This window comes from Antechinus flavipes, chromosome 4, assembly GCF_016432865.1.
Source record: "Antechinus flavipes isolate AdamAnt ecotype Samford, QLD, Australia chromosome 4, AdamAnt_v2, whole genome shotgun sequence".
In the NCBI taxonomy this organism is placed as follows: domain Eukaryota; kingdom Metazoa; phylum Chordata; class Mammalia; order Dasyuromorphia; family Dasyuridae; genus Antechinus; species Antechinus flavipes.
In genome coordinates, this window is record NC_067401.1 from 111,838,268 (window position 1) to 111,863,373 (window position 25,106).

The window sequence follows — 25,106 nt, forward strand, 5'->3', positions numbered from 1 at the left end:
GTATGTAGCCAAGTTTTCCTAAACCTAACCTTTTACCTAACCTATGCCAAGTCTTAATTAGGAGAGACAGTCAAAGAGCCAGAGATGGGTCGGGCCTCAATAGGAGGGTGGGATACTCTTGGTTAGACAGCCTCCTCTCCCCTCCTTCTAGCCAGGCGTGCTGCCCCGCCCTTGCCCATTGGCCCTAGCTGAGCCTCGAGCCTCGAGCCTCGAATCTGGGATGAGGGCGCACGAGGGAAAGGAGTAGGAGCGAGGACACGCCTTTAGGCCCCGCCCCCTCTGCTCTCCGCACGCGAGTTGGGCGGGAGTCTGCAGAAGAGAGGAGGTGCCTAAGCCTTGGAGAGTGGAGGGGCAGGGCGGAAGGCTGTTGTAGAGGTGTAGGGTGGTTCCCCCCTTTCCCCGCTGCTGTCTATCGGTTAGTCCGTCCTTCTATAACCTGCCGCGGCCCTCTCTAGCCCTCGGAACGAACGAGCACCCGCGTCGGGGCGGTTCTCGAGGGCATAGTGAGCCGGGCCCTGTCCCGTACCTTCCGGGGGAGGGGGGGCTCCCAAGAACCGTAGGCGCGCGGGGGCGGGGACGAGAGCCGAGAAACCTCGGGGGCCGCGAGCTGCAGGAAAAAGAGCCCGGGGGACGGCGACGCCCGGCCCCGCCTCGAGCCTCGGTCCTGCCGCGCAGCGCGCGCGGAAACCCTTCGCGCTTTCTATACTGACTGATGCTCGAGTAGCGGCGGCTCTGCTCGTATCCCGGACCTCCGGACCTCCGGACCTCCCGTCGTGGGAAAGCCGCCCGCGCCCCCTTGGCCCCGTGTCCCCCGGGACTGGGCTCGCCCCGCGCAGTTCGCCGCCCCGGGGAATGTGTGTGTCGCCCGCGCCGGGCGTCTCTCGGTGTCTGGGCTTCGCTTCTTTGCTCGCCGGCTCTGGCTCCGGAGGGGCCACGACGCTCCCTGGCCGGCCGCCCTCCATGGCAGCCAAGTGGTTCAAGGAATTGCCGCTCACGCTGAAGACAGTGTCGGAGCGGGCGAAGCCTGGTGGCGGAGGGGGCGGTGGCGGCGGCGGAGGAGGAGGTACGGGAGGAGGGGGAGGCCTGGCCAGTAAACTACGCAAGAACTCCGAAGCTGGCGGGCCGGGAATGCCCGCGCCGTCCGGCAAGAGCCGCAAGAACTCGGCAGCCGAGCTTGGCAGCTGCAAAGCGGCCAGTTGCGGCCCCGCCAAGGACAGCCGTCTGTCCCGTGACAGCATCCAAGGGATGCTCCAGGCGGCTGCCGGCAAGAGCCGCAAGAACTCCCGCGTCGCAGCAGCATCCGCCCCGGAGGAGGAGCAGCCCCGCGGCTCGGTTAAGAGTACCGGCTGCAGCACTTACATCAACCGCCTCATTAAGGTGGACACCCAGGAGAAGAACGGGAAAAGCTATTCCAGCTCCAGCTCCAGCTCTAGTTCCAGCTCCAGCACTTCCTCCTCTCCTTCCTCGCTGGGACCTGAACTGGACAAGGGAAAGGGGATCAAGCAGCAAGACACGGTAAGGAGCAGTATTATTCCCTTTCCTCTCCATTAAAATCATCCTTGCCCTCCTCATCAAACCAGCTCCCCAATCAAACTAACCCTTCTCCCTGTCAGACCAATTTTTCCCCCACCCTCATCAGGCCAACCCTTTATCCCATCAGGCCAACTTTCCCCCCCCCATCAAACCAATCTTTCCACTCATCAAGCTTTTTTCTCATTTAGCCAACCCTTACCCGATCAAACCGACCTCCTCCCAACAAGCCGACTTATTCCTCTAGAGAACTAACCCTTTCCCTCATCAAGCCAACTTTCCCCCAGTCAAATGAATCTTCACTAACTCGCCCCACTAAGTCAACTATTTCCCCATTTTACCTCCATTAGATTCTTTGGACATGCTGCCAAATTTGGATGATTGTAGGAGCCTGTAAAACTTAATCCATACAGCCTTGGAACTTTTTTGTATCTTTTTCTACCACAACCTCATTTGTGTGTGTGTGTGTGTGTGTGTGTGTGTGTGTGTGTGTGTGTGTGCTTGCACGTGTGTATAAAATTTTAGGGGGTTAAACCTTTACTTGAAAAAAAAACCCAATATTCATTTTAGTCAAGGAAAGGTAAAAGCTGTATATCTCTAAGAGCTAAGTGTTTGCATCATTGGCGGTATTGTCTTATTCTTAGTGTTCAAGTGTTTCACCTTGCCTTGTAGTGTTATTCTATTGGTAATTCAAAGTTCTGTTTAAATAGGACTCTGCTATTTTGTCAAATGTCTGCCTGCTGAAGGGTGCTGTGTGTTCTTGTGATTTTGTGTGGTGAGTTTCAAGGCGAAACTTTGATAAAATTAAGTAAGGACCACTCCAACTCTTTTCGCTAGTATTGGAATTTCCTTTCTTTTCCCCCGTTAAGGGGCATGAAAAGGAACATAGACCATGAATTTCTCTGAAAAGAAATTACTGAGTGTGAATCCTCCCCCACTTAATTTACAAGTTAGAAAACAGTATACCCAGTTCATCTCCCTAAGGAGAGCCTAAAACAGGATTCAAACCCAGTTCTTCCAGCATTGCTGACCATTATACTAGACTTCTTTTAGATCTTCTCACTTTTTAAAACATTTTTAAGGAACTTAAGATTGGGAAGAACAAAAATATTTTCTGGTCTTCATTATTCCATCCTAGCCTTTGGATTCTGTCCAGGATTAAAGAGCAGTGAAAGAGGGAGATAAAATAATTAGGATATTGTGTTAATAAGCAATTTTGTGTTTTTCCTTTTATTGTTTACACTGGCTTCATAGGGGAGGGGAGTCTGAACAGAAGAGTATATTTCTAATAGCCCCAATTAGCAGTCCCTTTGAACATTCTTCCTAATTGGATGATGGTAAGAACCTATAACACAAAGACCATATAGCTTTGAAATGTTTCCTATTTATTTTTGTCTTATTTACCTCTCACATTATTTAGTGTTTCATATAAGTATGGTTTGTCCTAATTAAAATATAAGATTCTTGAAGGCAGGGACTGCTTAGCATAGTATTGTATATCTCTTGCTGGGCCAGCACAAGTAATTGTAATTTAATTGTTTTTTGATAAAGATTTGTTGAAGTAATTTGACTGGCACATTTTCAAACTTCAGATAAAATTGCTAGTTGTCTGTGTAATTCATTTATGTCTGAGGTGCTTAAATAGCCTATTGTGCATTTGCTCATAGCCCTTGCTCATTTCCCTTCTTTGCCTTCCCACTTTTCTTTCCTGTAGAGTAAGAACTCACCTTAATGCTCTCCTTCCTCCCAGTCTGCTCCTCAGTCATATACTGTGCTCAGTTACACACAACTGAAGTCCTTTCCTTGTGAAACCTTCTAGTCTGATGTCTCCCTTTTCTAAATACCATCCAATTCCTCTATTCCTTGTGTTAATTCTGTTTAACTATATTTTAAAGTTCTTTGACAGCACAGAACGCGTCTCACATGTTATCCACAACTTCCTAGCAGTGTAGGATGCCTAGGAGGCATTCAATAAGTATTTGCCTTTTGGCTGGTTGTGATTGGTAAGCTTAGTTAATTAAGGAGACCAAAGGATGTCTTATGGATATGTTATTAAGACTTTGGGATTGGGTGGTTGTTGGGGGGGTTTTTTGGTTTGTTTTGGTTTTGGTTTTGGTTAGGAGAAGGGGTTCCTATTCCAAGGCTCCAGACTATGCACTTTATGTAGGACATGTAAGATTGGAGAGGACATGCAAGAGTGGATAGAGTTGTGCAGTCCCATTATTAGTCCTCTACTAAGCCAGTTATTAGAAAAAGGGTGTCCTGTACACTGCTGATGGTGAGACTGTAGTAATCTTATTACATTTCAAAGCACATCCACTACACCTGTAATGTTTTTGAACATTGATAATGATTCCAAGCTGCTACAGACAGCCATTTGGACACAGTTACTGCTTACGTGCTTTAGAATGCTTAATTCTTTTTACAGGTGATCATTTTAGAAGACTATGCTGATCCCTACGATGCCAAGCGGACAAAGGGTCAAAGGGATGCAGAAAGAGTAGGGGAGAATGATGGCTACATGGAACCCTATGATGCACAGCAGATGATAACAGGTCTGTGACAAATTGCTGGTTGAATATAGACATAAGCCTACTATTTTATACATTTCATCCTTTCAAGCAAAAAACGGGTTGGTATATAGGGGGTACAGGGCCCACCTCAGTCAACAGTGTGACACACAGGCTATGTAATAGTGAGCAGGCTAATCTCCTAGGAGTCTAGGCAGCTCAAAGACTGAAGTGTTAGGATAGTTGCCAATCTGCACTGATTCAGGAGTTCTCAGTAGGAGGTGCCATTGTCATCAGGAACTACAAAAGGCTCCTTTGTATTTTTAACTAACATATTTTCTCCACTGCCTCTAATGCAAGTTCTTTTAGAGTCAAATGAAGTGACTTAACCAGATCCATAGAAGGGCCTGAGCTTTGTTGGGAAAACCTCCATCAAGGGAGAACTTACCACTTCCTGAGGCAATCTATAGTACTAAATTGTTACTTTTTCCTAACATCAAGCCTGAATTTGCCCCTTTTGTAGCTTCTGCCCATTCATAATTTTGCACTCTGGCAGTCAGCAGAGAAAGACTAATCCCTCTTCCACATGACAGTCTTTTAACATACTTGAAGATTGCTATCATGTTTCATTCTCTACCTCCACCCCGCACCACCCTCAAGTTTTCTCAAGGCTAAAACATCCCCAATCCTTTAAATAGATCCTCATGTGAAATGATTTCACCATCCTGGCTTATCCTTCCCTGGATGCTCTCCAATTTAATAGTGTCCTTAACAACATGGCATGCAGAACTGACCTGAACCTCCAAATTTTATTTTTGATTTGATCTAAGAAGGCTAGGACATGTAAATAATTTTTGTGCTCCAAAAACATTTAAATTAGCTAATTAAAAGAATAGGAAATTTTGGGACCAAAAGATAGTATGATTCAGCTGACTTCAGAGTTCCAGAAATAAGTCACCTTTAAATTTAGATGCTGTATTTTAAATGATTTATATCAGTCCTAGTCAACCAAAGCAGAATCAAGTCAACAGCAAGTATTTATTAACTTTTTATGGGCCAGAACCTGTGTGCACTAGGCATACAAAAAAGCAGACCCTACTCCCCAAGAGCTCACAGGATTAATTGGAGATAATCATGCAGGGAAGGCAGAGTATAGGAGCTTCATCACCTCCTTCGTCCTGGACTTTGCTTCTTTTTGAGATTAGGTCAGAAGTTTCTTAATTTTCTTTATGAATTTGTAGGATTTCTTAATTCCTAGAGTTCTGTTTACTTTCTAAGGTCCTTCATTTTATTTCAATTCAGTCCACTCTGGCCTATAGGCAAGATTACTTCTGTGTATTAAAATGAGTCTGGAGGGGAACTCTCAGGGAACTCAAATTACTTTATGAATTTCCTAAATCCCTTTACCTTTCTAGCTAAATTATTTGACATCAGTGAGAATCACTAGGATGCATTAAGGAAATTCATTGTTTAAAGTAGAGCTTGAAACTGTGGACATGTAGACTATGTAGATCCTATTATTTTGCTGGAAAAAATAACTTGTTCAAACTGTCTAATTGACAAGTTTGTTATTGCTATATTTTAAATAAATGTAATAGTATTTCTTAAATTCATTTTTTCACAATACAGCATCTTAATTTAAAAGTGATTTATTTCTAGAAATATGAAGTCAGCAGGATCATGGCACCAAACCTTCCTATTTTAATTGCATTTATTTTATGTCTTTGAGTTTATATTATTCAAATGCCCTTCTTTTAAAAGTGCCTTCATAAAGCATATAAAAATACTTCAGTCAATTTACTATTATTTAAATTTTGTGACTTAAGACACATAAACAATTACTATATGAGTACTGACTGCTGACTGGAGGGAGTTTTTTGGTTGTTGTTTCTCTCTCTTCCCCTTCCACCCCCCACTCCTTCCAGTGTCTTGAGTTTCATGCCTGGGAAAGGAATAATTGGTCACACATTAAAGACTTTGTTTCTACTGTTTTTAAAACAAATTGAAAAGCTGTCAAACTACAGGAACATAAGCAGAGTCTCAGAATAGTGGAACACAAGGATAACTTCATCATTCTGATACAGTCAGGCCAGGCTTCAGAAATGAAAATGAACTAGAACAGGAAAACGGTGCTTCTGTTTCCTGCTACTCTGCTGCTGGGAGATAAGAAGCTGGATTCAGGGAGGGTGTAGCCTGGCCAGGCTTTGACCTTAAGGGTCACTGGACTGTGACCCCTGGTGAAACCCTTGAATGAGAGGAAGTGAAAAATAGTCACAGTAAAAAATTAAAAAATAATAAAATTAGGTGGTTGGAGGAGAGGAATAAAAAGGATAAATTAAAACAATTAGAAGGGATGTAAAATTTCAGAAAAGGAGTTTCTCTAAGAATCTATGCTAAATTCCTGTTTTGAGCTTCCGTTCTCCTTTTGTTTTCATGTTTTTGTTCTCTTCCTCATTAGACAAAATAAATCAATTTTCTCTAGGGTTCTTTTAAAGTGGTTATGAAAAACATACCCATGAAGTTGGTTTGTATTTTTCTTATGAATGTTTTAGTCTTAATATTGTGGCCTTACAAAGGAAGTTACAGATCAATTGATCCAGCCAAATGAAAAGTGTATCTGTGAAATTTGCTGTTTAAGTAAAACAATCAGTAGTTCCTCCTCTCCAGTAGGGTGAATTGCAAACTGGTTCTCCTGGTTCAGGGCCTTCTACAATCAGTTCCTACCTTACTCTTCTAATTCGTGTTTTATAGTACTCTACTTCACTTTCTCCATTCTAGGGAAATGGACTATGTCAGTTTCCTGCTTCGATTTGTAAAATGGACTCCTATATCTTTTTTTCTATTAAAAATCCCTCTTCTTGAAGGCCCAGCTCAAATGTCCTCTCCTCCAGGAAGTTTTCCTACATTCCTCCTCCACTTCCCTCTCTCCAGCTGAGAGCATCTCTTTCTCCTGACATTTCTCCCATGGACTTTGAATGAAACCTTCCCTTTCTACTTATTTTCTTCCTTATGTAATATTTATGAACACATCTTATTACCCTTGTTAGGATGTAAGTTGAATCTAAGGATGATTGAGGGTGGGGCCGAAGAGAATCTTTATCTCTATAATTTCTTTTACTAGTCAGCACTTAAAACATATCTGAATTTTATTTAAAATTTAAAACTTCACTTATTTCATTTTTAGCAATCTGTAGTAAAATAACAATCTGTATACCTTCCTTTTAACCTTTTAAAAGCCATTGATCCTAGCAATTAGGTTTTAGTTGCCTTCCTTGGTACCTAATACAAATATATCCCCTTTTTAACAGCACAGTGTAAATGCCTTGACTTAGTCTACCCATGGGGTTACACAGGTGGGTAGAATAACAGGAAGTGAGGGAGTTGAACAGAAGCTGGAAAGAAATGATTTAGTGCTAGGTTTTTTCCTTTCCTTTTTTTTTTTTTTTTCATTCTGCTTAGTTATGGTTTAAAAGTAGAATTATTTAATTTTTTAAAACACTATACAGTGTTCAGGGTGGAGGATACCATCCTAATGGGTTTCTTCTTAGCTTCAGTCTCTTTTCTTGGTCTGTAAAATTGAGAGTATAAACTTGCTTTTTTTTTAAAGCTATAATACATGTTATAAAAATACTTTATATTATTTATCGTATGAGGAGATTGAATTAGAACTACGATCCTTTAGTCTTTCCTTATCCTTGTAACAACCCCAGGCAGCAAGAAAAAGTTATGGGAGTGGGGTGACAGAAGAAAGGGCATTTCTTGATCTGGTCAAGTGGTTACTAAATAGCAAAGCTGAGACTAGAACCTAGATGCTCTAGTGATTTTTAAAATAAGCAGAAATGTGTACTACCTTCAGAAGAGAGGTTAGAATAGGGAAGTAGTGATATAAATCATTTTTCTCAGCAGAATGCATACAATAAAGATTATGAGCATTTAGCATTATTTGTCATTAGTTCAGAGCTGCCAAATTTGTATTAGAAGTTATCTGGCCCCAGTTTCCCTCCCAGTATTAGGTTTTATCATAATATCCATGGTTGTTTTTTGGTTTTGTCATTTAGTCTAAGCATATTTCAGGTTTTAAAAAGGGTTCTCGTCAATTGAGGATCCAATCCTCATAAGAGGAATAAATAGCTAAAGGAATGGAGGGAGAGGAGACAGTCATGGTTCTTTAGATTTTCCCCCATTTCCCTTGTAAACCTCCAACTTTGGGGGTTGTTCTATTTTTGGTCTATATACAACCATAAATTTAACCTTTTGTCTGAAAAGAAAATTAATATGTGTTTTTGAATATTTCTAAAAATTTGTTCCAAATATGAAAATGTGTCAGAGTCTTTGAATAGAGCCTGTATAAGAAATCCTTAGCTCATGGAGATGATATTAATGTAGTGGTCAGGGGACCTTTGATCAAACTTTCCCTTTCCCCTTACTCTGCAATGCAGTACTTTTACAAGTAAAAGCTTGATTTTTTTTTTAATTGTGAAAGATGGTTTCAACCATCATGTTTTGAAATTCTTCAATTTCCATTTTTCTGAACTGAGTGCTGGAATTAAACTATGACATTTACATTATACAGTTAAAATAGAGACCTATTTAACAAAGAATCTTTAATCATTAAAGATCCTTGTATTAGAGAAGTTACAGACTAAAACCAAATTGCATAAGTTGGGAAGGGTTCCAGTTATGAAAAATGTAAATATGAGTGAGGTACAGCCTACAAGGGTAGAATTGGTTATTGAGAAGGGGGAAAAATTTTTTTTAGCACATTTCATATCTTGCTTCATCCAACAGCACATTTTAATTGTTACAAGGTCAGCTCTTGGTTTCAGCCCTTTGCTGCAAATGACTGTTTATCTGCAGTTAGTTAACTGCTTTCTGTTGTCTGCCATGGTAAATGGCTTGTATCGGACGGCCTGGGTGTAGCTTCCTTTCTCCATTTCCTCCTTCTCAGTCTTGTTTCCTCTCAGAACCAGCTCTGCACGTCAGGGGCTATTCTCCCTACAGGAAGGATCCGTTTGCAACCATGTGATTGTTTCTGTTACTATGGCGCCTCAGGTTCAGGACAGCCAGGTGCTGGAATGAACTCTGAAGTCATTGAGTTTGAGGGGGTGGAGAGACCCCATGTGTAAGTCTTGCTTTTTTCCTAATTAAACATTGTTTAAAGACCTAATAATACTTTGCATATCTTTGACCCAATCCAAGAATTTTCAGAGGAAGGACTACTTTTCTTTTCCTTCCTTTTGTGTATGGATTGGAATAGATGGCCACTGAAGTCCCTTCCAACTCTTAAATTTTATGATTCTATCATCAGACCAAGCATACAGCTCAATTATTTCCACTCCTTTCCCCCAAAATTCTATAAGCATTCTTTCTTTAAAAAAAAATTAGAAAGACATCTAATATGGACACTTCAGTTATATATAGTTTGTGGGTACTTAAAAAATGAAATGTTGAGCATCATTATATGATTGTTCCATATAAGACAATTTCTGCTTTATTCTTTTCTAACCAAGTATATTTATCCTGATTATAAATGTATTAACTCCTTTTCCTCTTAGTTCAGCAGAGAGAGGGTTGAAGTGAGACAAGAAAGAGCAATATAAAGTGTTTCGACTTTGAGAATGAATTAAATGTGTACTCTTTTAACCTATCTTTCCTTGCTTTCTTATGTTTGTGTTCATTTCTCATGTGTAGTTTCTCTGGAAAAAGTTACCAGCTTGTTTTGACTAAGCTAAAAAAAAAAAAAAAAAAAAAAAAGATGTTTTTAGTTTTTTTCCTAAACCTTGAATAGATGAAGAAGGTGCTAGCTGGGACAGAGAGTGTGAGACATTCAAAAGTGACAAAGCTGGATATGAACATTGGCCCCTATTCATTATAAACAGATTCTAGGTTGAATTTTCTGTTTGTAAGTTTGAGTAACTTTCCCCCCTTTAATCTGGTTTTATTTCTCTTCTGTTCTTTCTTAGATTGTAGCATTATTGGTAACTCTAAAATTTAAGTAATTGGTCTCCTTCCCAGGTCATCCTATCATGCGCATTCTTTACAAAATACTTTACCCAAAGACTTTCCTCCCTCTGGTTATTCTCCATAATTAGAAGACATCGCTTCTAGCCCACAGAAACAAATTCTTCCCACTGTTTGCAGTTTCCTACACACTGCCTCTTGTGCATCTGACTTGTCTCATTCTGTTCTCTAACATGGAGAGACAGTTTAAGTCTAAACTGGAGCCAGATCAGACTGCACGGTTAGAGTAGGTATGTGGCAGCGTGCCCTGGAGCTGCCTCTTCATTTGGCTGCATTGCTTCACACTGGGCCTTACTTTGGAATCTGAAAATTTCTGTGATCTTTTCCAGATTTAATACCTAATGCTTACATGTCATAAGATTTATCTAGCAAATAGAGGAAGGAAAGAGGAGACACTTTCCCTGTTTTGCTCCCATGGTTGCTCTCACTATTGGTGCTACTGGCAGAGAATCAGCTACTAAAACATATTGTCAAGCTTACATGCCAGCCTTGACTAGATAGATAAGAGAGAAAGATGGACAGGTACTTTAGTTTCATGGATATTATAATAGCATGCCCCTCCAGGAAACTGTGGTGTTACTTGCAAGTTTTCGGTATTATATATTACATAGTTTATATATTGTTATATACACTGAATAGTATATTATTCAGTAATACATATACATGTTTATATACACCTTTTCAGAGATAAGGCGAAGAGGTTCTAAAGACCCCTTGGTGAAGGCTATTCAACTGCTTGACAATCCTTGCGATTCAGGGGAAAATGGCATTAAATCAGAGACTTTGACGAAAAGACGGAATTCCAAAGACCTTCTGGGCAAATCCCCGCAGCTATATGATACTCCTTATGAACCTGGAGAAGGAGGATCCAAACCTGATTCACAGATGGTCACTGTACAAGAAAGGAAGATGCGGTCCCCTGACAGCAGGCTTCCTGAAAATGATGAGCGACCAGCAGCAGAATATGAACAGCCATGGGAATGGAAAAAAGAACAGATAGTGAAAGCATTGTCAGGTAAGAGGAAATCACTGAGAGTGGTAATAGCATTTCACCCAAATCACACGCTGCATGAAATGTCTGGGCTGGCTTTTTACTTTGGTAACTCTGTAGTCAATCCTCATTCCACAAGCTCTTAGGCACTGAGGAGACAAAGACTAACAAGCAGGCCTGCCTTCAAGCAGCCTCTTGCTAAAGAATAGCATGCCCACGGAATATGGAATGCACCGTATATCCAAAGAGATAAAAAGGGAGAGGAGCAACAAAAACAAGAAAGTGAACCATGAGCTAAGATTTGAAAGAAGGTAGGGATTCTTTAAGATAAGGGTGAGAAGAGAGAACAAAGAAATAGTAGACAGCCTGTTGGCTTTAGGGACCAACAAGGTAGACTGGAATATTGAATGTATGAAGCAAAGTATGGGGCACATTAAGCCTAAAGCAATAGACTGGGAAAGATTGTGAAGGGCTTTAAAAGACAAACAGGAATTTTTACTTAATCCTAGACGTGAAAGCAAGCTACTGAAACTTTTTTTTTTATTTATCATTTAGATTTTCCCCAATTACATGTAAAACAAATTTTCTTTTGGTCATACATGTACATTCTTTTTTATTTTACCTATTTCCATATGAATCATATTAGAGAGAAAAATCAAAACAAAAGGGATGGAAAAAAGAACTTGGTATGTGTTGATCTACATTCAGTCTCCATAGTTTTCTCTCTGGATATAGATGGTATTTTTCATCCAAGATTGATGGGTCATTATACCACTGAGAAGAACCAAGTAAATCTTTCCAGGCCTTTCTAAAGTCAATCTATTCATCATTTTTTACAGAGCAATAACATTCCATTACTTTCATATACCATAACTTACTCAGCTATTACCCAGTTGATGGGCTTTTACTCCTTTTCTGATTCTTGACCATCACAAAAAGAGCTACCACAAACATTTTTGCACCTGTGGGTCCAGAAAGGGGAAAAACCCTTTTATGATTTCTTTGAGATACAGATCAGTAGTATGCACTTTGATAGCCCTTTGGGCATAGTTCCAAATTGTTCTCCAGAATGACTGAGTTCACAACTCCACCAACAATGCATGCCAGGGAAACTTCTTTTTTTTTAAAAAATAACTTTTTATTGACAGAACCCATGCCAGGGTAATTTTTTTACAATATTATCCCTTGCACTCACTTCTGTTCCGATTTTTCCCCTCTCTCCCTCCACCCCCTCCCCCAGATGACAAAACAGTTCTATACATGTTAAATATGTCACAGTATATGTTAGATACAGAAGGTAGAAATAATCCGGGTAGAAAAACAAAAATGCAAACAGTTTACATTCATTTCCCAGTGTTCTTTCTTTGGGTATAGCTGCTTCTGTCCATCATTGATCAATTGAAACTAAGTTAGAGCTTCTCTTTGTCAAATAAATCCACTTCCATCAGAATATATCCTCATACAGTATCGTTGTTGAAGTATATAATGATCTCCTGGTCCTTCTCATTTCACTCAGCATCAGTTCATGTAAATCTCTCCAGGCCTCTCTGGAATCATCCTGCTGGTCATTTCTTATAGAACAATAATATTCCATAATATTCATATACCACAATTTACTCAGCCATTCATGGGTATCCATTCATTTTCCAGTTTCTAGCCACTACAAAAAAGGCTGCCACAAACATTTTGGCACATACAAATCCCTTTCCCTTCTTTAGTATCTCTATTGGATCAAAGGGTATGCACAGTTTGATAACTTTTGGGGCATAATTCCAGATTGCTCTCCAGAATGGTTGGATTTGTTCACAACTCCACCAACAAGGCATTAGTGTCCCAGTTTTCCCGCATCCCCTCCAACATTCATCATTATCTTTTCCTGTCATCTTAGCCAATCTGACAGATGTGTAGTGGTATCTCAGAGTTGTCTTAATTTGCATTTCTGTGATCAATAGGGATTTGGAACACTTTCATATGAGTGGAAATAGTTTCAATTGCATCATTTGAAAATTGTCTGTTCATATCCTTTGACCATTTATCAATTGGAGAATGATTTCATTTCTTATAAATTAAGAGTCAGTTCTCTATATATTTTGGAAATGAGGCCTTTATCAGAACCTTTAACTGTGAAGATGTTTTGCCAGGGAAACTTCTTAAGCAGAGGAGTGCTGTGGTTCACTCTTGTGTTTGAGGCTGTTTGGGCTGCAGGGATGAGGATGGATCAGAGAGGGAAGAAACCAGAGGCAATTAGGAAAATGGGCAGGTGGTGGCCCTGTGAGAGGGAATAGATGTCAGATCAGTTGTGGAGGTAGAATCAACAGTTCTTTACAAATGATTAGATAGTAAGAGAAAATAGGTAGTAAGAGGATTTGGTGAAAAAGATAAAATTCTGTTTTGGACACATTGTTTGAGACACCTAATGGACATTCAATTGGTAATGTGGGACTGGAGTTTAAAAGAAAGACTGGGAATGAGGATTTAGAGATGGTAGTTGAATCCATGGCAGTTGTTGAAATCCCTCAGACATAGTGGAGAGAAAAGAAAAGGGCTCAATACAACTTGTAGGGTGCAATACAACTTGTCTGGTCAAGTAAGAAAGTTGCACACTTGTTTTTGAATTAGTTTCATATCTCCACTATTAAGGACTCTCCTGAACTATATCATAAAGAAATGAAATTGGTTTTTTCTCCCATAGTTGTTTAGGGAAATGGTTTAAAGTTGTTCTTTTATATTTGTTTCTATTTATTATGTATACTTATTTCTTCTCTAAGTAATGTCTTATTAGGTGTTTAGATTCATTCAAAAGAATTAAAATATTGTCTAGAGTGTGTTTAAAATTTTTTTCTTTGCTATTAGACCTGTAGATTTACATATGATATTGCTGATATGATATGATTTAGGATCATATTTCTAGACTTGAAATGGACCATAAAAGCTATTTAATCCAATCTTTTCATGTTATAGGTGAGGCTCCTTTGGGACTTTTATCTATGTATTCTAAATCAAATATGGAGATAATCCACAAATCTGTTAAGACCTGTTTTATAAAATAATATTCTTTGCAATATTGAATAAAATGCAAAATTGAAAAAAGTATTCTCAATATTGAATAAAATAGAATATACACAAAATAGTCATTTAAGGATTAAGTGAGCATTGTATCTCTACTTAATATTTTAAAGGAGTTGGATATAAAACTTGACTTTTCATGTATATATGTAGTCATCCCTTAATAGTCCTGAAGTTAAGAACACAGGACCCACACAAATGTGAAAAAACCTGAATAATTCTAGGGCCCCATCCCAAACCTTTATTTTTAATAATTTTGATCACATTTCACACATGAAAAACACAGGTAACACACACTGCACTGATAAAAAAAAATAGCTGTTTCTAAGCAAGAAAGATTAATATCTCACATACTATGCAGTTGTCACAGCCTCTGGTGTAGTGAACAAGATATAATGATCACTGAGGGAAAAAAATCACATGACTGATGAGTCTGGATGGTAGAAAGACAAAGAAGAAGGGTTCCCAAAGAGAGTGCAGGACCTGTTGTTCTTTAGCACACTGAAACTTTTAGCAAAATTTAATGTTTATAACCAATTATGTATGAATAATACAATAGATTAATAATTTATAATATTTATGCATTTTTAAATCATTTTGTTTTCTTTATATATGGGTATCTTTCTCAATTCTTCCCAGCATGGCATAAATCTCCAGATTCCCATTTAATTATCAATGGCCAACTCCCAGATAATCAAAACTACAAATGTGAAACTTGTGAATGTCAAGGGATGACTGTATATACATATATTTGCATAAATTGTTAGTAAGAGGTTCTGTATTAGTGTCAGCATTAAAACCTTCCAGTGGCTAATCCTGGTTTCCTATTAGTTTCTGCTACCTCCATTTACCTTCAGGCTATTTTTCCTGTGACTAGTTATGATTTAAGGTACAATTTAGATTTATTTATTTGGGTAATCAGGATTACAATCTAGATGTATTAATGTGCGGGTGATGTATTTAGCAGCTGATACTTTAATCCAGTTCATCTTTCTGGCCACTTAAGATTTTAGGATTATAGATTGAGAACTGGCACCTTAGAGATTATCTAGTCTCACTCCCTCATTTTTGCAGCTGAAGTTTAAAGAATCTAAATGACCTGCCCAAAATCATACAGGTAGTGTCAGAGATGGGACTTGAGTCCAGCCCCTTAACTTTAGAGCTAGGCCTTTGTTCATGATACTCTTCTCAAAAGCTTAAAGTTGATCAGTCTGGAATTATCAGATACCTAATAGGTACCGGACATTTGAGTGGTAGAAGGCTGAGACTAGAATCCGGAAGATCTGAGTTCAAATCCCACTTAAGATACTGAACTAGCTGGGTGACCTGAACAAATCACTTAACCCCATTTGTCTCAGTTTCCTCATCTGTAAAATGAGCTAGAGAAGGAAATGACAAACAACTCTAGTATCTCTGACCAGAAAATTCCAATGGGTTCAGTCTTCACTGAAATGACTAAAATTAGTACCTAATTTATCTTTATATGTGCTTCAAATTCATTTAGCCATAATACCAAAGCATGTATGATGTCAAAGAAAATAAATTGCTGCATTAAGTATTTTTTAAAAAAAATTTTTAATCTATGCTGTCTTCCTTTCATTGCTAGAAATTTTTAATTAAAAAAAAAACTTTTCCAGAAAAGCATTATTTTCAGTGGATATGCACTTTGCCAGAACAATCTCACCACAACCCCTTTTAGTCTGAAAAGTGCCAAAATAGGAACTTCTGAGTAAATTTGGTAAAAGGAAGCGTTTGGTCAATACTCATTTAAATTTGCTTTTAATACTGGATGATTTGCTGGGAAATGGCATCAAGTGGGATGATGCTAGCAGTCTAATAGAATAGCAGAGATTTCAGAGTGCTCAAATACACCAACATATTTTTCTGCTCTCTGCAGTTTTTGTTGAAGGGAAAAAAAACTTTTTTCCTGAGCTGAGTCAGGATAAGCATTTTTTTCTTTGAAGCCTTACATAGACCACTGCAATGACAAGTCTGATATTAAATGGAGCCTTCCTTCCAGTCCAGTTTGAGGGATCGGAGAGACCTTCCATGAAGGAAGAAACAGGGCGCCATCACCACAGGCAGAAGAGCTGGACCCAGAAGATCCTGAAACCAGCACTTTCTGATCACATTGAAGGGGAGAAAGTGGACCCAGCTATTTGCCTGGAAAAGCAGCCGTAAGTCCTGACCCTTTCTTTGATCACCTCTGGGACTAATACAGAATGTGCACAGGATCCTAAGTTTAGAGCTAGAAGGATCTCAGGAGTCATCTGGTCCAACTCCTTTGTTGTACAGATGAGGAAACTGAGGCCCAAAGAGGTTAAGACTTGCCCATAGGCCCACAGGCATCAAGAAACAGAGCCAGGATTTGAACACGCCGAATCCAACATTTTCCCCCTTATATCAGGTTGGCTTCTGAAGAATCAAAAATTTGGAGACAAAATATTCCATTATCAAGATAGGATTTGGACTTTTGACTTCATTGGTATGGAGAACTTCCTTCTAATCTTAAATATTACTTGAAAAGCTGGGAAGTTAAATGACCTTCTCAGGGTAACACTGCTGGGATGTAATCAATGTAGAAATTGAACCCAATGTAGAACTTCTTTCTGGCTCCAAGACTGGTACTTTCTGCCAGCAGTTCTCAAAGTGGGATCCGAAGGCCCCCTAGGGGTCCCCACAACCTTTTCAAGGGATCTGAGAGACCAAAATGATTTTCAGAACAATAGTATACTAGGACATTATTTACCTGCTAAAATACTCTTCTTTTTATTCACTACATTACTGTGTAAGGCTGGATTTTCTTCCTACACGTCAACTAAAACAACGTATCTGGGGGCTGTGAGGTGACTTGTAGTGACTCTGGGATAGAGCAATGGACCCGAAGTCATGGAGACCTGAGTTCACATTTGACCTCACTCATTAGCTGTGTAACACTGGGAAAGATGCATAACCTCTGTTTGCCTCAGTTTCCTCATCAATGAAATAGAGCTCATAACAGCCCTTACCTCCCACCTTGTTGTGAGCTCAAATAAGAGAATAGTTGTACAGTGTTTGGCACAATGCCTGGCATGGTTAGCACTCTATAAATTTTAACTAATGTCATTGTGTATCAGTGTTGAATACAGAGGCAGATAAGAGAATCTAGCTTTCTTTTTATTAAACTAGGCAAAGAGATTTTGCAAATATATGTAAAAACAATGCTTCTCGTCTCACTAATTTTTTTTTGTTTTGGAAAATATTTTTCATAAACATTATTTATGTTAACATGAAACAGGTTTGTTAATTTTTAAGTGAAGGTGAATTAACTAAATATTTTTAAATGTATCCATTGTAATTTTTAATATGGTAAATATTCATAGATAAAATTTAGATTTATAAAGCTCCTTTTGGTCTTCAATAATATAAAAGTATAAAGGGGTTTAGGGCTGAGACCAGAAAGTTAGAGAACGGCTTCTTTCCATGCTGTTTATTGGATTATTTCTAATGGTGTACAAAGTGATTGTTTCTGTTCTTGCCGGAAACCCTGAGAGTCTTCCCCTGCAAGGTTGGTTTTGGCTGGGTGGGTTTTTTGGTTGTTATTGTTGTTGTTGTTTTTGCATTGGCCAAGTAGGCCATCTTTTGTCTCATTTTTAACCTGGCCTTGAGTCACTGAATGGGTGTGATCTGAGTCCTGAGAAAGGCCTTCATTTGACAAGGCCAACATCTCCCACCTCCTCCAGGGCCATCTCCACTCTTCCTTAGCGCTGGAAGAAGAGGGTCAAGCTGGTCCCTTTGCATAGCTCTGGGTCACTTCAGTCCAATTCATTTGCAAGCCAAGACATCATTGGTCCTGTTTGGGACAAACAACAGCAGCTTGCAAGCAGATAATGAGCCTTGTACTGACATGGCTGCCATGAATTTTCTGTATTAGGTTGTACTCAGACTTTGTGTTCATATGACTTGAATCATAAACATCTTAAACAGAATGAAAATTTTATTGTTCAAAAGTACCCGAACTTTTTTTCTGATAGACTTGGATATGAAGAATTATTCCAGTTGCCTTTTGAAGCAGCTTAAAAATAGGAAGTAAGAGCTAGCCTAAATCACCAAAGGCCCCAAATACATTGCACCAAGCAGGAATGAATTTCTCAGTGTCCAGCTTGAGTTTTAACCCAGCTCTCCCTCCTTCTTTATTTTAGTTGGTATCACGGAGCCATCACCAGGGCTGAGGCAGAGAGTCGGCTCCAGCCCTGTAAAGAAGCCAGTTACCTGGTGCGCAACAGTGAGTCTGGGACCAGTAGATACTCCATTGCACTAAAGTAAGTGTCACAGTACCCTACCAGACTGGAGAGAATGAGAAACAGGCCAAAAAAGGTCTTGGGGAGGGGTAAGTAAGGTTCAGTAGAAGCAAAAGAGAAGTCATTGGATCAGGGATGTAGACTTTAGGAACCTTCACACATAACTCCCTCGCTTTGAGGATGCAGTCAAGCAAGGCACTTACCCAACGACCCAGTGTCGGGCACAATTTTGAACCTGGGTCCTCCAACTCTTCAAATGTCGGGGGTTTTCCCCATCACACTAAGATTAAATCATTTGTGACTGATTTAACAGACTCTTGGGAGGACGTATTGCAGGCAGGAGGAGGGAGAATTTAACTGTAAAAATTAAGAGCAAAGGTTCATTAAAATGGTCACAGTAGCCCTTTTAAACTCATAGAGTGGTTTGATTCAGAGAATACTTCATTGGTCAAACACTGCCTTGCAATGTCAAGTGACTGATAAGACTAATGGCTTCTCTGTGGGAAAAATTTTTAGAAAAGAGAATTTGCTTTTTAATTGTTCTCAACCAGTCAAGAATGGTTGTTGAACTTGTTTTTGATAATTCTGGGTCCCCTTCTCTAATTGTGCAATATTGATTATTTTTAAAAACAATTTAAAAAATTTTTATTGATGTCTCTTTTATGTCAGTTTTCTGTGGTTATAATGTCTTTCTCTTCTAACTCCCTCCCTCCCAAATTGATCCATCCCTTGTAAACAAAAACATTTGTTACATGAGTATAGCGAGCATATTGGAGTGTACGCAGCCCTCTCCACTGAATCCCAAGGAGGGATAGATGTTTCATAATCTGAGTTCTGGGACTGCTCTTAGAGTTCCTTGGGAAGCCAGACTGCTTTGGGGCTTACATCTTGGTGGTAGTGTTTCTTGTGCGGTTTGCTTACTTCACTCCTACATGGTTTCCCATCTTTCTCTAAATTCCATTTCCATAATTGATGGCTCGGTAATAATCCATAGGATTTTTAGACCAGCCTTGCCTGTCTTTGGGGATGACTGAATAATAATAAGCTCTCATTTGTGATAAAGACCATTGTGTCTTCTTGCACTATGGAGTACTCTGTCCTCTGCATGTTATCCCGGGCTCTGAGAAGGCTGCCCTGGTTGCTGCAGGGCTGGCCCAGGCTTTGCTGGGAGGTCTTAGAATGGAGAGGCAGGAGATGGCCAGCCCTCACTTTGCGGCCCAACTGTACACAAAACCGTGTTTATGCCTCAGCCCCATGGAGTCTGGGTGTTCCCTGCAGTCCTTGTCTCCAAGGCTAGTTCAATGGCGCTATATTGGAGGATCATTGTCGGGAGTACTAACTGCATTTCCTTCCTGAGGAAGCAGAGCCCCTGTAGCTGAAACAATCAGACTAGAGGGGGGAAAAAGGGGCTGGGTGGCCAAGCAATATTGCTCATAAAACTGAAATTGGCCAACAAATACACAATGCCAGGAATAGCCCTGCTCTGCTCCTGAAATGGGCGCTTTCTGGGTTAGCTTGAGTTTTCTTTGCCAACTCACATTGTCTGAGCCAACAGGCTCTATCTGAGCAAAACAAACTTACTTAAAACAAGGAATGGCCTTTCCAGACATGGAAAAAAAATTATTTGGATTCATACTTTATTTTTTTTTGTTGTTGTTATTGAAGGAAACAGGGTGGATTTTTTTCTTAACTTGAGTCTGGATGCTTTAAGCAGTCTAGTAAGATTAATAATGGGATGGCATTGATAATTTTTTTTAAAAAGGCTTCAGTCTAGTTAGCATGTTACAATGTTTTAGCACCTACAACAGCTCCCAGTGATGAAACAAGTTTAGCAAGGGTTGGAAGGCCTCGAGCACTTTGCTTTAGTGTTCAACAGGGAGTTTTTTTTTTTTTTCTGTTTATGATAGAACAATGGTGGGAAGACCTGGAGAGCCTGTGGGACTGCCGGGTGTCTGGCCAGAGGGGTCCTTCCTGGCTGGGGTCCCTCCGAGCCTTGCTCACACGTGTCTCCTCTGGATTATGTCTTGCTACAGGACTAGTCAAGGATGCGTTCACATTATCGTGGCTCAGACAAAAGACAGCAAGTATACCCTGGACCAAACGAGCGCGGGGTTTGAGAGCATCCCAGAGGTGGTGCATTACTATTCCAATGAGAAGCTCCCTTTCAAGGGGGCCGAGCACATGACCCTCCTCTACCCTGTGCACAGCAGGCTGCACTGACTCCACCAGTGGAAGCACGGGCACCTGCTCCCCACAGAAGCCGCACAAACTGGGCCCTCAGGTGCGCGGGACACTTTTCTCAATTATTGGTGTCTACTTCAGGAATTTTGAATAAATTATTGCCCCAAATCCAGTCTTCACCATCTACTTCTTCACTGAAGAGAACAGTGAGAAATGAGGAAAAAGTTCTCTGCTCTTGCCCAAGTATCTATACTAAATGCCCCAAGTGAAAAGTAACATCTGTCCAGTTTGAATTGCAGCCCAAGAAAGGCACCAACCAAAGCACCCAGGCTCTAAACAATGCTGTTGTGTAGCCCTTCTGCTCCTGGGAAGGAAGCAACCAGAAAGGGGCACACCGCCACAGGGTGGACCCTTGGAAATGGAGAAGGAGTCCTCAGAGAAAATTTTCTGATAGACTGTAATTCAAGGAGAACTCCGAATCCAGAGGTTTGAGGACAGATTTCTTTGGTGAGCAGGATCCCATCCCCTTCTACATTCTACTGGAGTGTTTGCTCAAAAAGTGTTTTTTCAAACCTGGCATTTGTCATTGGAGGACTGAGGAAAGAAATGAGACTCACTCCAGGTCTTTGCTCTTGTAATTAAAAATATTATTGGCATTGTTCTAAAATTATAGAATAAAGTAAGCAGCAAAGAGCTTGTTATTGATGAAAACCTCCTTTCCCCAATTTTAAGTAGCCAAATACTATTTTTTAATATTTGTGAGTCTTTGCCATATCCAGGAAAAACCTATTGCTCTGGAATCTATGTGATTTGGGACAACTCGGCTAGTTTTGCTTTATAAAAGTAATACTTTCAGATTTAATGGTATAAGCTAAATTGTTTTGAGTTGTTTTTTTTTTTTTTTGAAGAGTTTGGTGCACTATCTACCAGACTCAATTATAATCTGTCCTATTGTATTTTAAAATGTGTGTGTGTTTAACTGCATAACAGGTTTTCTACAAATTTATTTCTCATGCTCTTAAATAAGGCTTCTTTTGTGTTATCTTTATAATAAGCCATAAACTTATATTGCCAATTTATTTACTGTGAGAAAAACATGGGGATAACAGACTTACTGTGAGAAGAATAATATTATGGTAAGAGACTCTATAATTAAAGCTGAGCAGCTGTTTCTGTATTCTGGGATATTCAGTTTATTCCTAAAAATGGTCTAGGTCCTTACAAAAAGATGCAATGAAAAGTTAATTTTTATAGTGTTGGAGTTTTTTTTAAGTGTTTGGAAGACCAGAAAAAAATATTTATTTGTATACATTCTGGGGTAGGAGTATCTCTGCAGCCACCAGTTAGCATTTTTCTATTAACATTTCACTTCATATACAGATTTTGGCCAAAAGGACTAAATATGTATACCCTTGGTTTTAAAATTATGAAGGAATCTTTTTGATAATACTTGTTTATATTGGTAATCTTAAAACTTTTTTTTAAAGCATAGGTTAGGACTTTTAAAACTGGCATTATTTTTAAGCCTGCCACAGGTCACAATTACATTATGTCCTATTTTGTCTAAGGCTTTATTCTGTAGTTATTCCACAAATACAATCTAATGAAATGTCCTAATTTTAGCAAAAGCTAAAAAGCATTTACAAAAGTTTACTTTGTGCACTAGATGACTTAAAAACTTGGCACTACCAGCCACTGTGATGAATACTGAAGTAATATTTTAAAGTATAAACAATAAATAAATCAGGTATTTAATTAAGCACTTATATTCTCAGCACTGTGGTTTTCCTGGACTTTTTCTTCACTGTGGTGTTGGTGTTGAATTGTTTCAGTCATGTCTGATTCTTGGTGACTCCACTTGGGTTTTGTTTTGCTTTTTTGACAAAGATATTAGAGGGGTTTGTCATTTCATTGTGATTCCTATGTAATTAATTTATAAAAAGCCAGAAGAAAAAAATGAGTTATGCTCTTCTAAAAAATTATTTTTCTATCTCCAGTGAGTGATCTATGGAAGATGATGACAAACCAGAAAGTAGAGTAAATTGGGGGATAGGAGTTAAGCTGCTATTTAGATTGTGACAAAAGCCTGAGAATTCACAGCTGGGGTGGTAACACAAAGTACCATATGTTCTAAAAACAATTAGGCCCAGCAGGGTGTCACCTAATGGCTTCCTTGTTAAGCTGCCTGGGCCAGCTGATCTAAAGCTGGATATTTATTGTTAGCTGGGAAGTTGGTGGGTTTGATCCATTTGTCTCAACAGCAAGAATCGAATGGTTTTATTCATGTGAATTAAATTATTTCCACTAGCCAAAACAATTTCAGGTGTTCTAAAGAGACAGTCATGAACATCCGGCATTCATAATATTTTAGACCTCACCTAGACTCACTTTGTCATTTTGTGACTGAGGAAACTGAAGCTCAAGACAGTGACTTTTGTAAAGCCCTACCTCTAGTTAGTAATAGAATTGCACCTAAAATCTTAGAACTAGAGCATAAAATCTAGTTTTGTTGGCATCTCTCTGCATTTCTTTGCATCCCACTTACTATCTCTAAGATTTAAATACAAATCCACCAATTGTCTTTTATGTGTCTTCTTCCTCACTTATTTCTTTTCATGTTTTCCAGGCCACTAAGTTTTTTTCCCATCTTTCTCACTATCTCCCTTACCAGTATTGAGAGTTTGTACTGAAATACAGAATGAGTTGATCATTATTTACAAGCACTACTTTAAAAATCACGGAGGATTTTAATGTGGGTGAGCCATAAAAACAAAATGTGGCTATGTGTTTACTCCCTAAGGGCACCTGCTACACATACCCCTTTTTCCTAGCTGTTCTAAAAAGAAATGATTTATAAAAATAAGACTTCTGGGAAAGAATTTTATTCCTAACTGTTCAACTTTAGCAAATAGCTGTTTCATTGGGTGGGGGATATGAGAGAAAGGCATATAATCTGTATCATCAAATAATTTTTAATGTTTAACCAGAAGATAGAAATTTCTGGGTTTCTTTTGTTTATTGTTATACTATTAACTGTCTGTCCTGAAAGAGCCTGTCTCATTGAAAGATTCAGAGTTTTAGGGAGTTTTTGTTAAGTTTTAGAATTTCAAAAGACTCATTAAGAAGAGGCTATAAAGTTGGGATTTTTCCCATTTGTTTTGGGGAATGTTTTTTATGCATTCATTAGCTACCCTTTTAATACAGGTTCCTTTAAGTGCCTTCCACCAACAAAAAGGATAGCCATTTTCCCCCTCCCCATTCTAATTAGGAATGTTTTTTAAGTTTTTACTTCTTATCATCCCCAGAGTACTTTTAGCTTTTGACTAAATTTCGAACACCGTTATTCCCTTGTTCCACATCTTGTTGTTTAATTTACCTTATGATTTCCTGTAGCTGCAGTGACCATATGCTCCAGATTTCCTGAAACTGTTCCAATTTCAGGGGAGAGGGAGAAGCATACTTTTAATGAGGCTGCAGAAATCATATCCTTTGTAAAATCTTATGTCTCAATTTTCTGATTGGGAAAGTGTGATCACCAGTGTTTTGTTTTGTTTTTTAATATCATGATATCTCAGATCAAATTCCTTGATCATTACAAACCATTACCCTAGTTACTAATGGTTCATATGTCAGGTCTCACTAATACATGATGTCACTGAATCTATTGGCTAACTTAAAAAAAAAAAAAAAATACTGGCCTGAAATTTTCTTTGGAACCTGACATTTTAAGAGGAAAGAGTTGGGCTAATACTACCATCTCATGGAAATGAGAGTAAACTGCAGTGGGGAAATTGGTGTGTTGGCCTAATTCTTATGGGTGACTGTCTGAACAAAGTGCTATTCAGAAGAGATAATATTAATCCCCTTCATTGTTTCCTAATGAATTACTGAAACCCTCTCTATGGGAGAAAGACTTGACATGGTGCTGATTACTGTAGCCACCTTGAAATACCCTTCCCTGTAAAAGGAGATTTGCATCCTAATAAACCTCTTTCCATTTTGATCGAGATTCCTGGGGTACTATAGTACTCATCATTGTTTAGGCTTGTATAGCTTGTTTTTTGTAGTTCTATTTTAAATGAAAGTGCTGGTGATTATCAGATAATTGGGGCAGATGTCTAATTTTGCCAGAATTCTTAATTGTTCAGCTGTTTTTGTAAGGGGAACATTTTAAAGTATCAGTTGATATATATATAAGTTTAGCTTACTTTTTTTTTTGAAGAATGTATTTTAACCAACTGTCTCTTATTAATTTCTAAGTATTTATAATACAAAAATATTTTGTACAATCTCTGAATGTATTGTGCTAGCCAACATAGGCTACACATCTCCTTGAAAGCTGTTTACCCTGAAATGTAACTTAAATAAATGTCATGTCAAGCAAACCATAATCTTTGGCTTATTTCATTCAATTAATTTTTTAAAATTAGTTTATTAGTTAAAAAAATAGTTTATACTATCATGGTTTTCTCCAACATCCCTTCCCTTCCCTCTCCCTCTATAACAAATCTTAAGATTAAAAAAGGA

General features: G+C 39.0%; 2 protein-coding genes across 2 annotated transcripts in view; one reads left to right on the forward strand and one right to left on the reverse strand.

Moving 5' to 3' along the window:
- TDRD10 (tudor domain containing 10) overlaps positions 1-1,440 on the reverse strand; it is a 48,929-nt gene extending 47,489 nt beyond the window's left edge. The window contains exon 1 of the mRNA XM_051993935.1: positions 1,360-1,440. The gene's annotated coding sequence lies outside the window, so the exon portion shown is untranslated. The remainder of the gene's footprint in view (positions 1-1,359) is intronic.
- SHE (Src homology 2 domain containing E) lies at positions 1-24,970 on the forward strand. Its single transcript, XM_051993932.1, has 6 exons — positions 1-1,515; positions 3,959-4,085; positions 10,747-11,076; positions 16,139-16,295; positions 18,300-18,419; positions 20,432-24,970. The coding sequence occupies exons 1-6, from the start codon at positions 853-855 to the stop codon at positions 20,616-20,618; spliced, it is 1,584 nt and encodes a 527-aa protein (XP_051849892.1). The 5' UTR covers positions 1-852; the 3' UTR covers positions 20,619-24,970.
- The last annotated feature ends 136 nt before the right edge of the window (positions 24,971-25,106 follow it).

Coding starts and splice junctions, on each gene's coding strand:
- SHE (XM_051993932.1), top strand. CDS start 853: ATGTGTGTGTCGCCCGCGCCGGGCGTCTCTCGGTGTCTGGGCTTCGCT. Junction 4,086..10,746: donor TGCACAGCAGATGATAACAG/GTCTGTGACAAA, acceptor ACACCTTTTCAG/AGATAAGGCGAAGAGGTTCT. Junction 11,077..16,138: donor GATAGTGAAAGCATTGTCAG/GTAAGAGGAAAT, acceptor CCTTCCTTCCAG/TCCAGTTTGAGGGATCGGAG.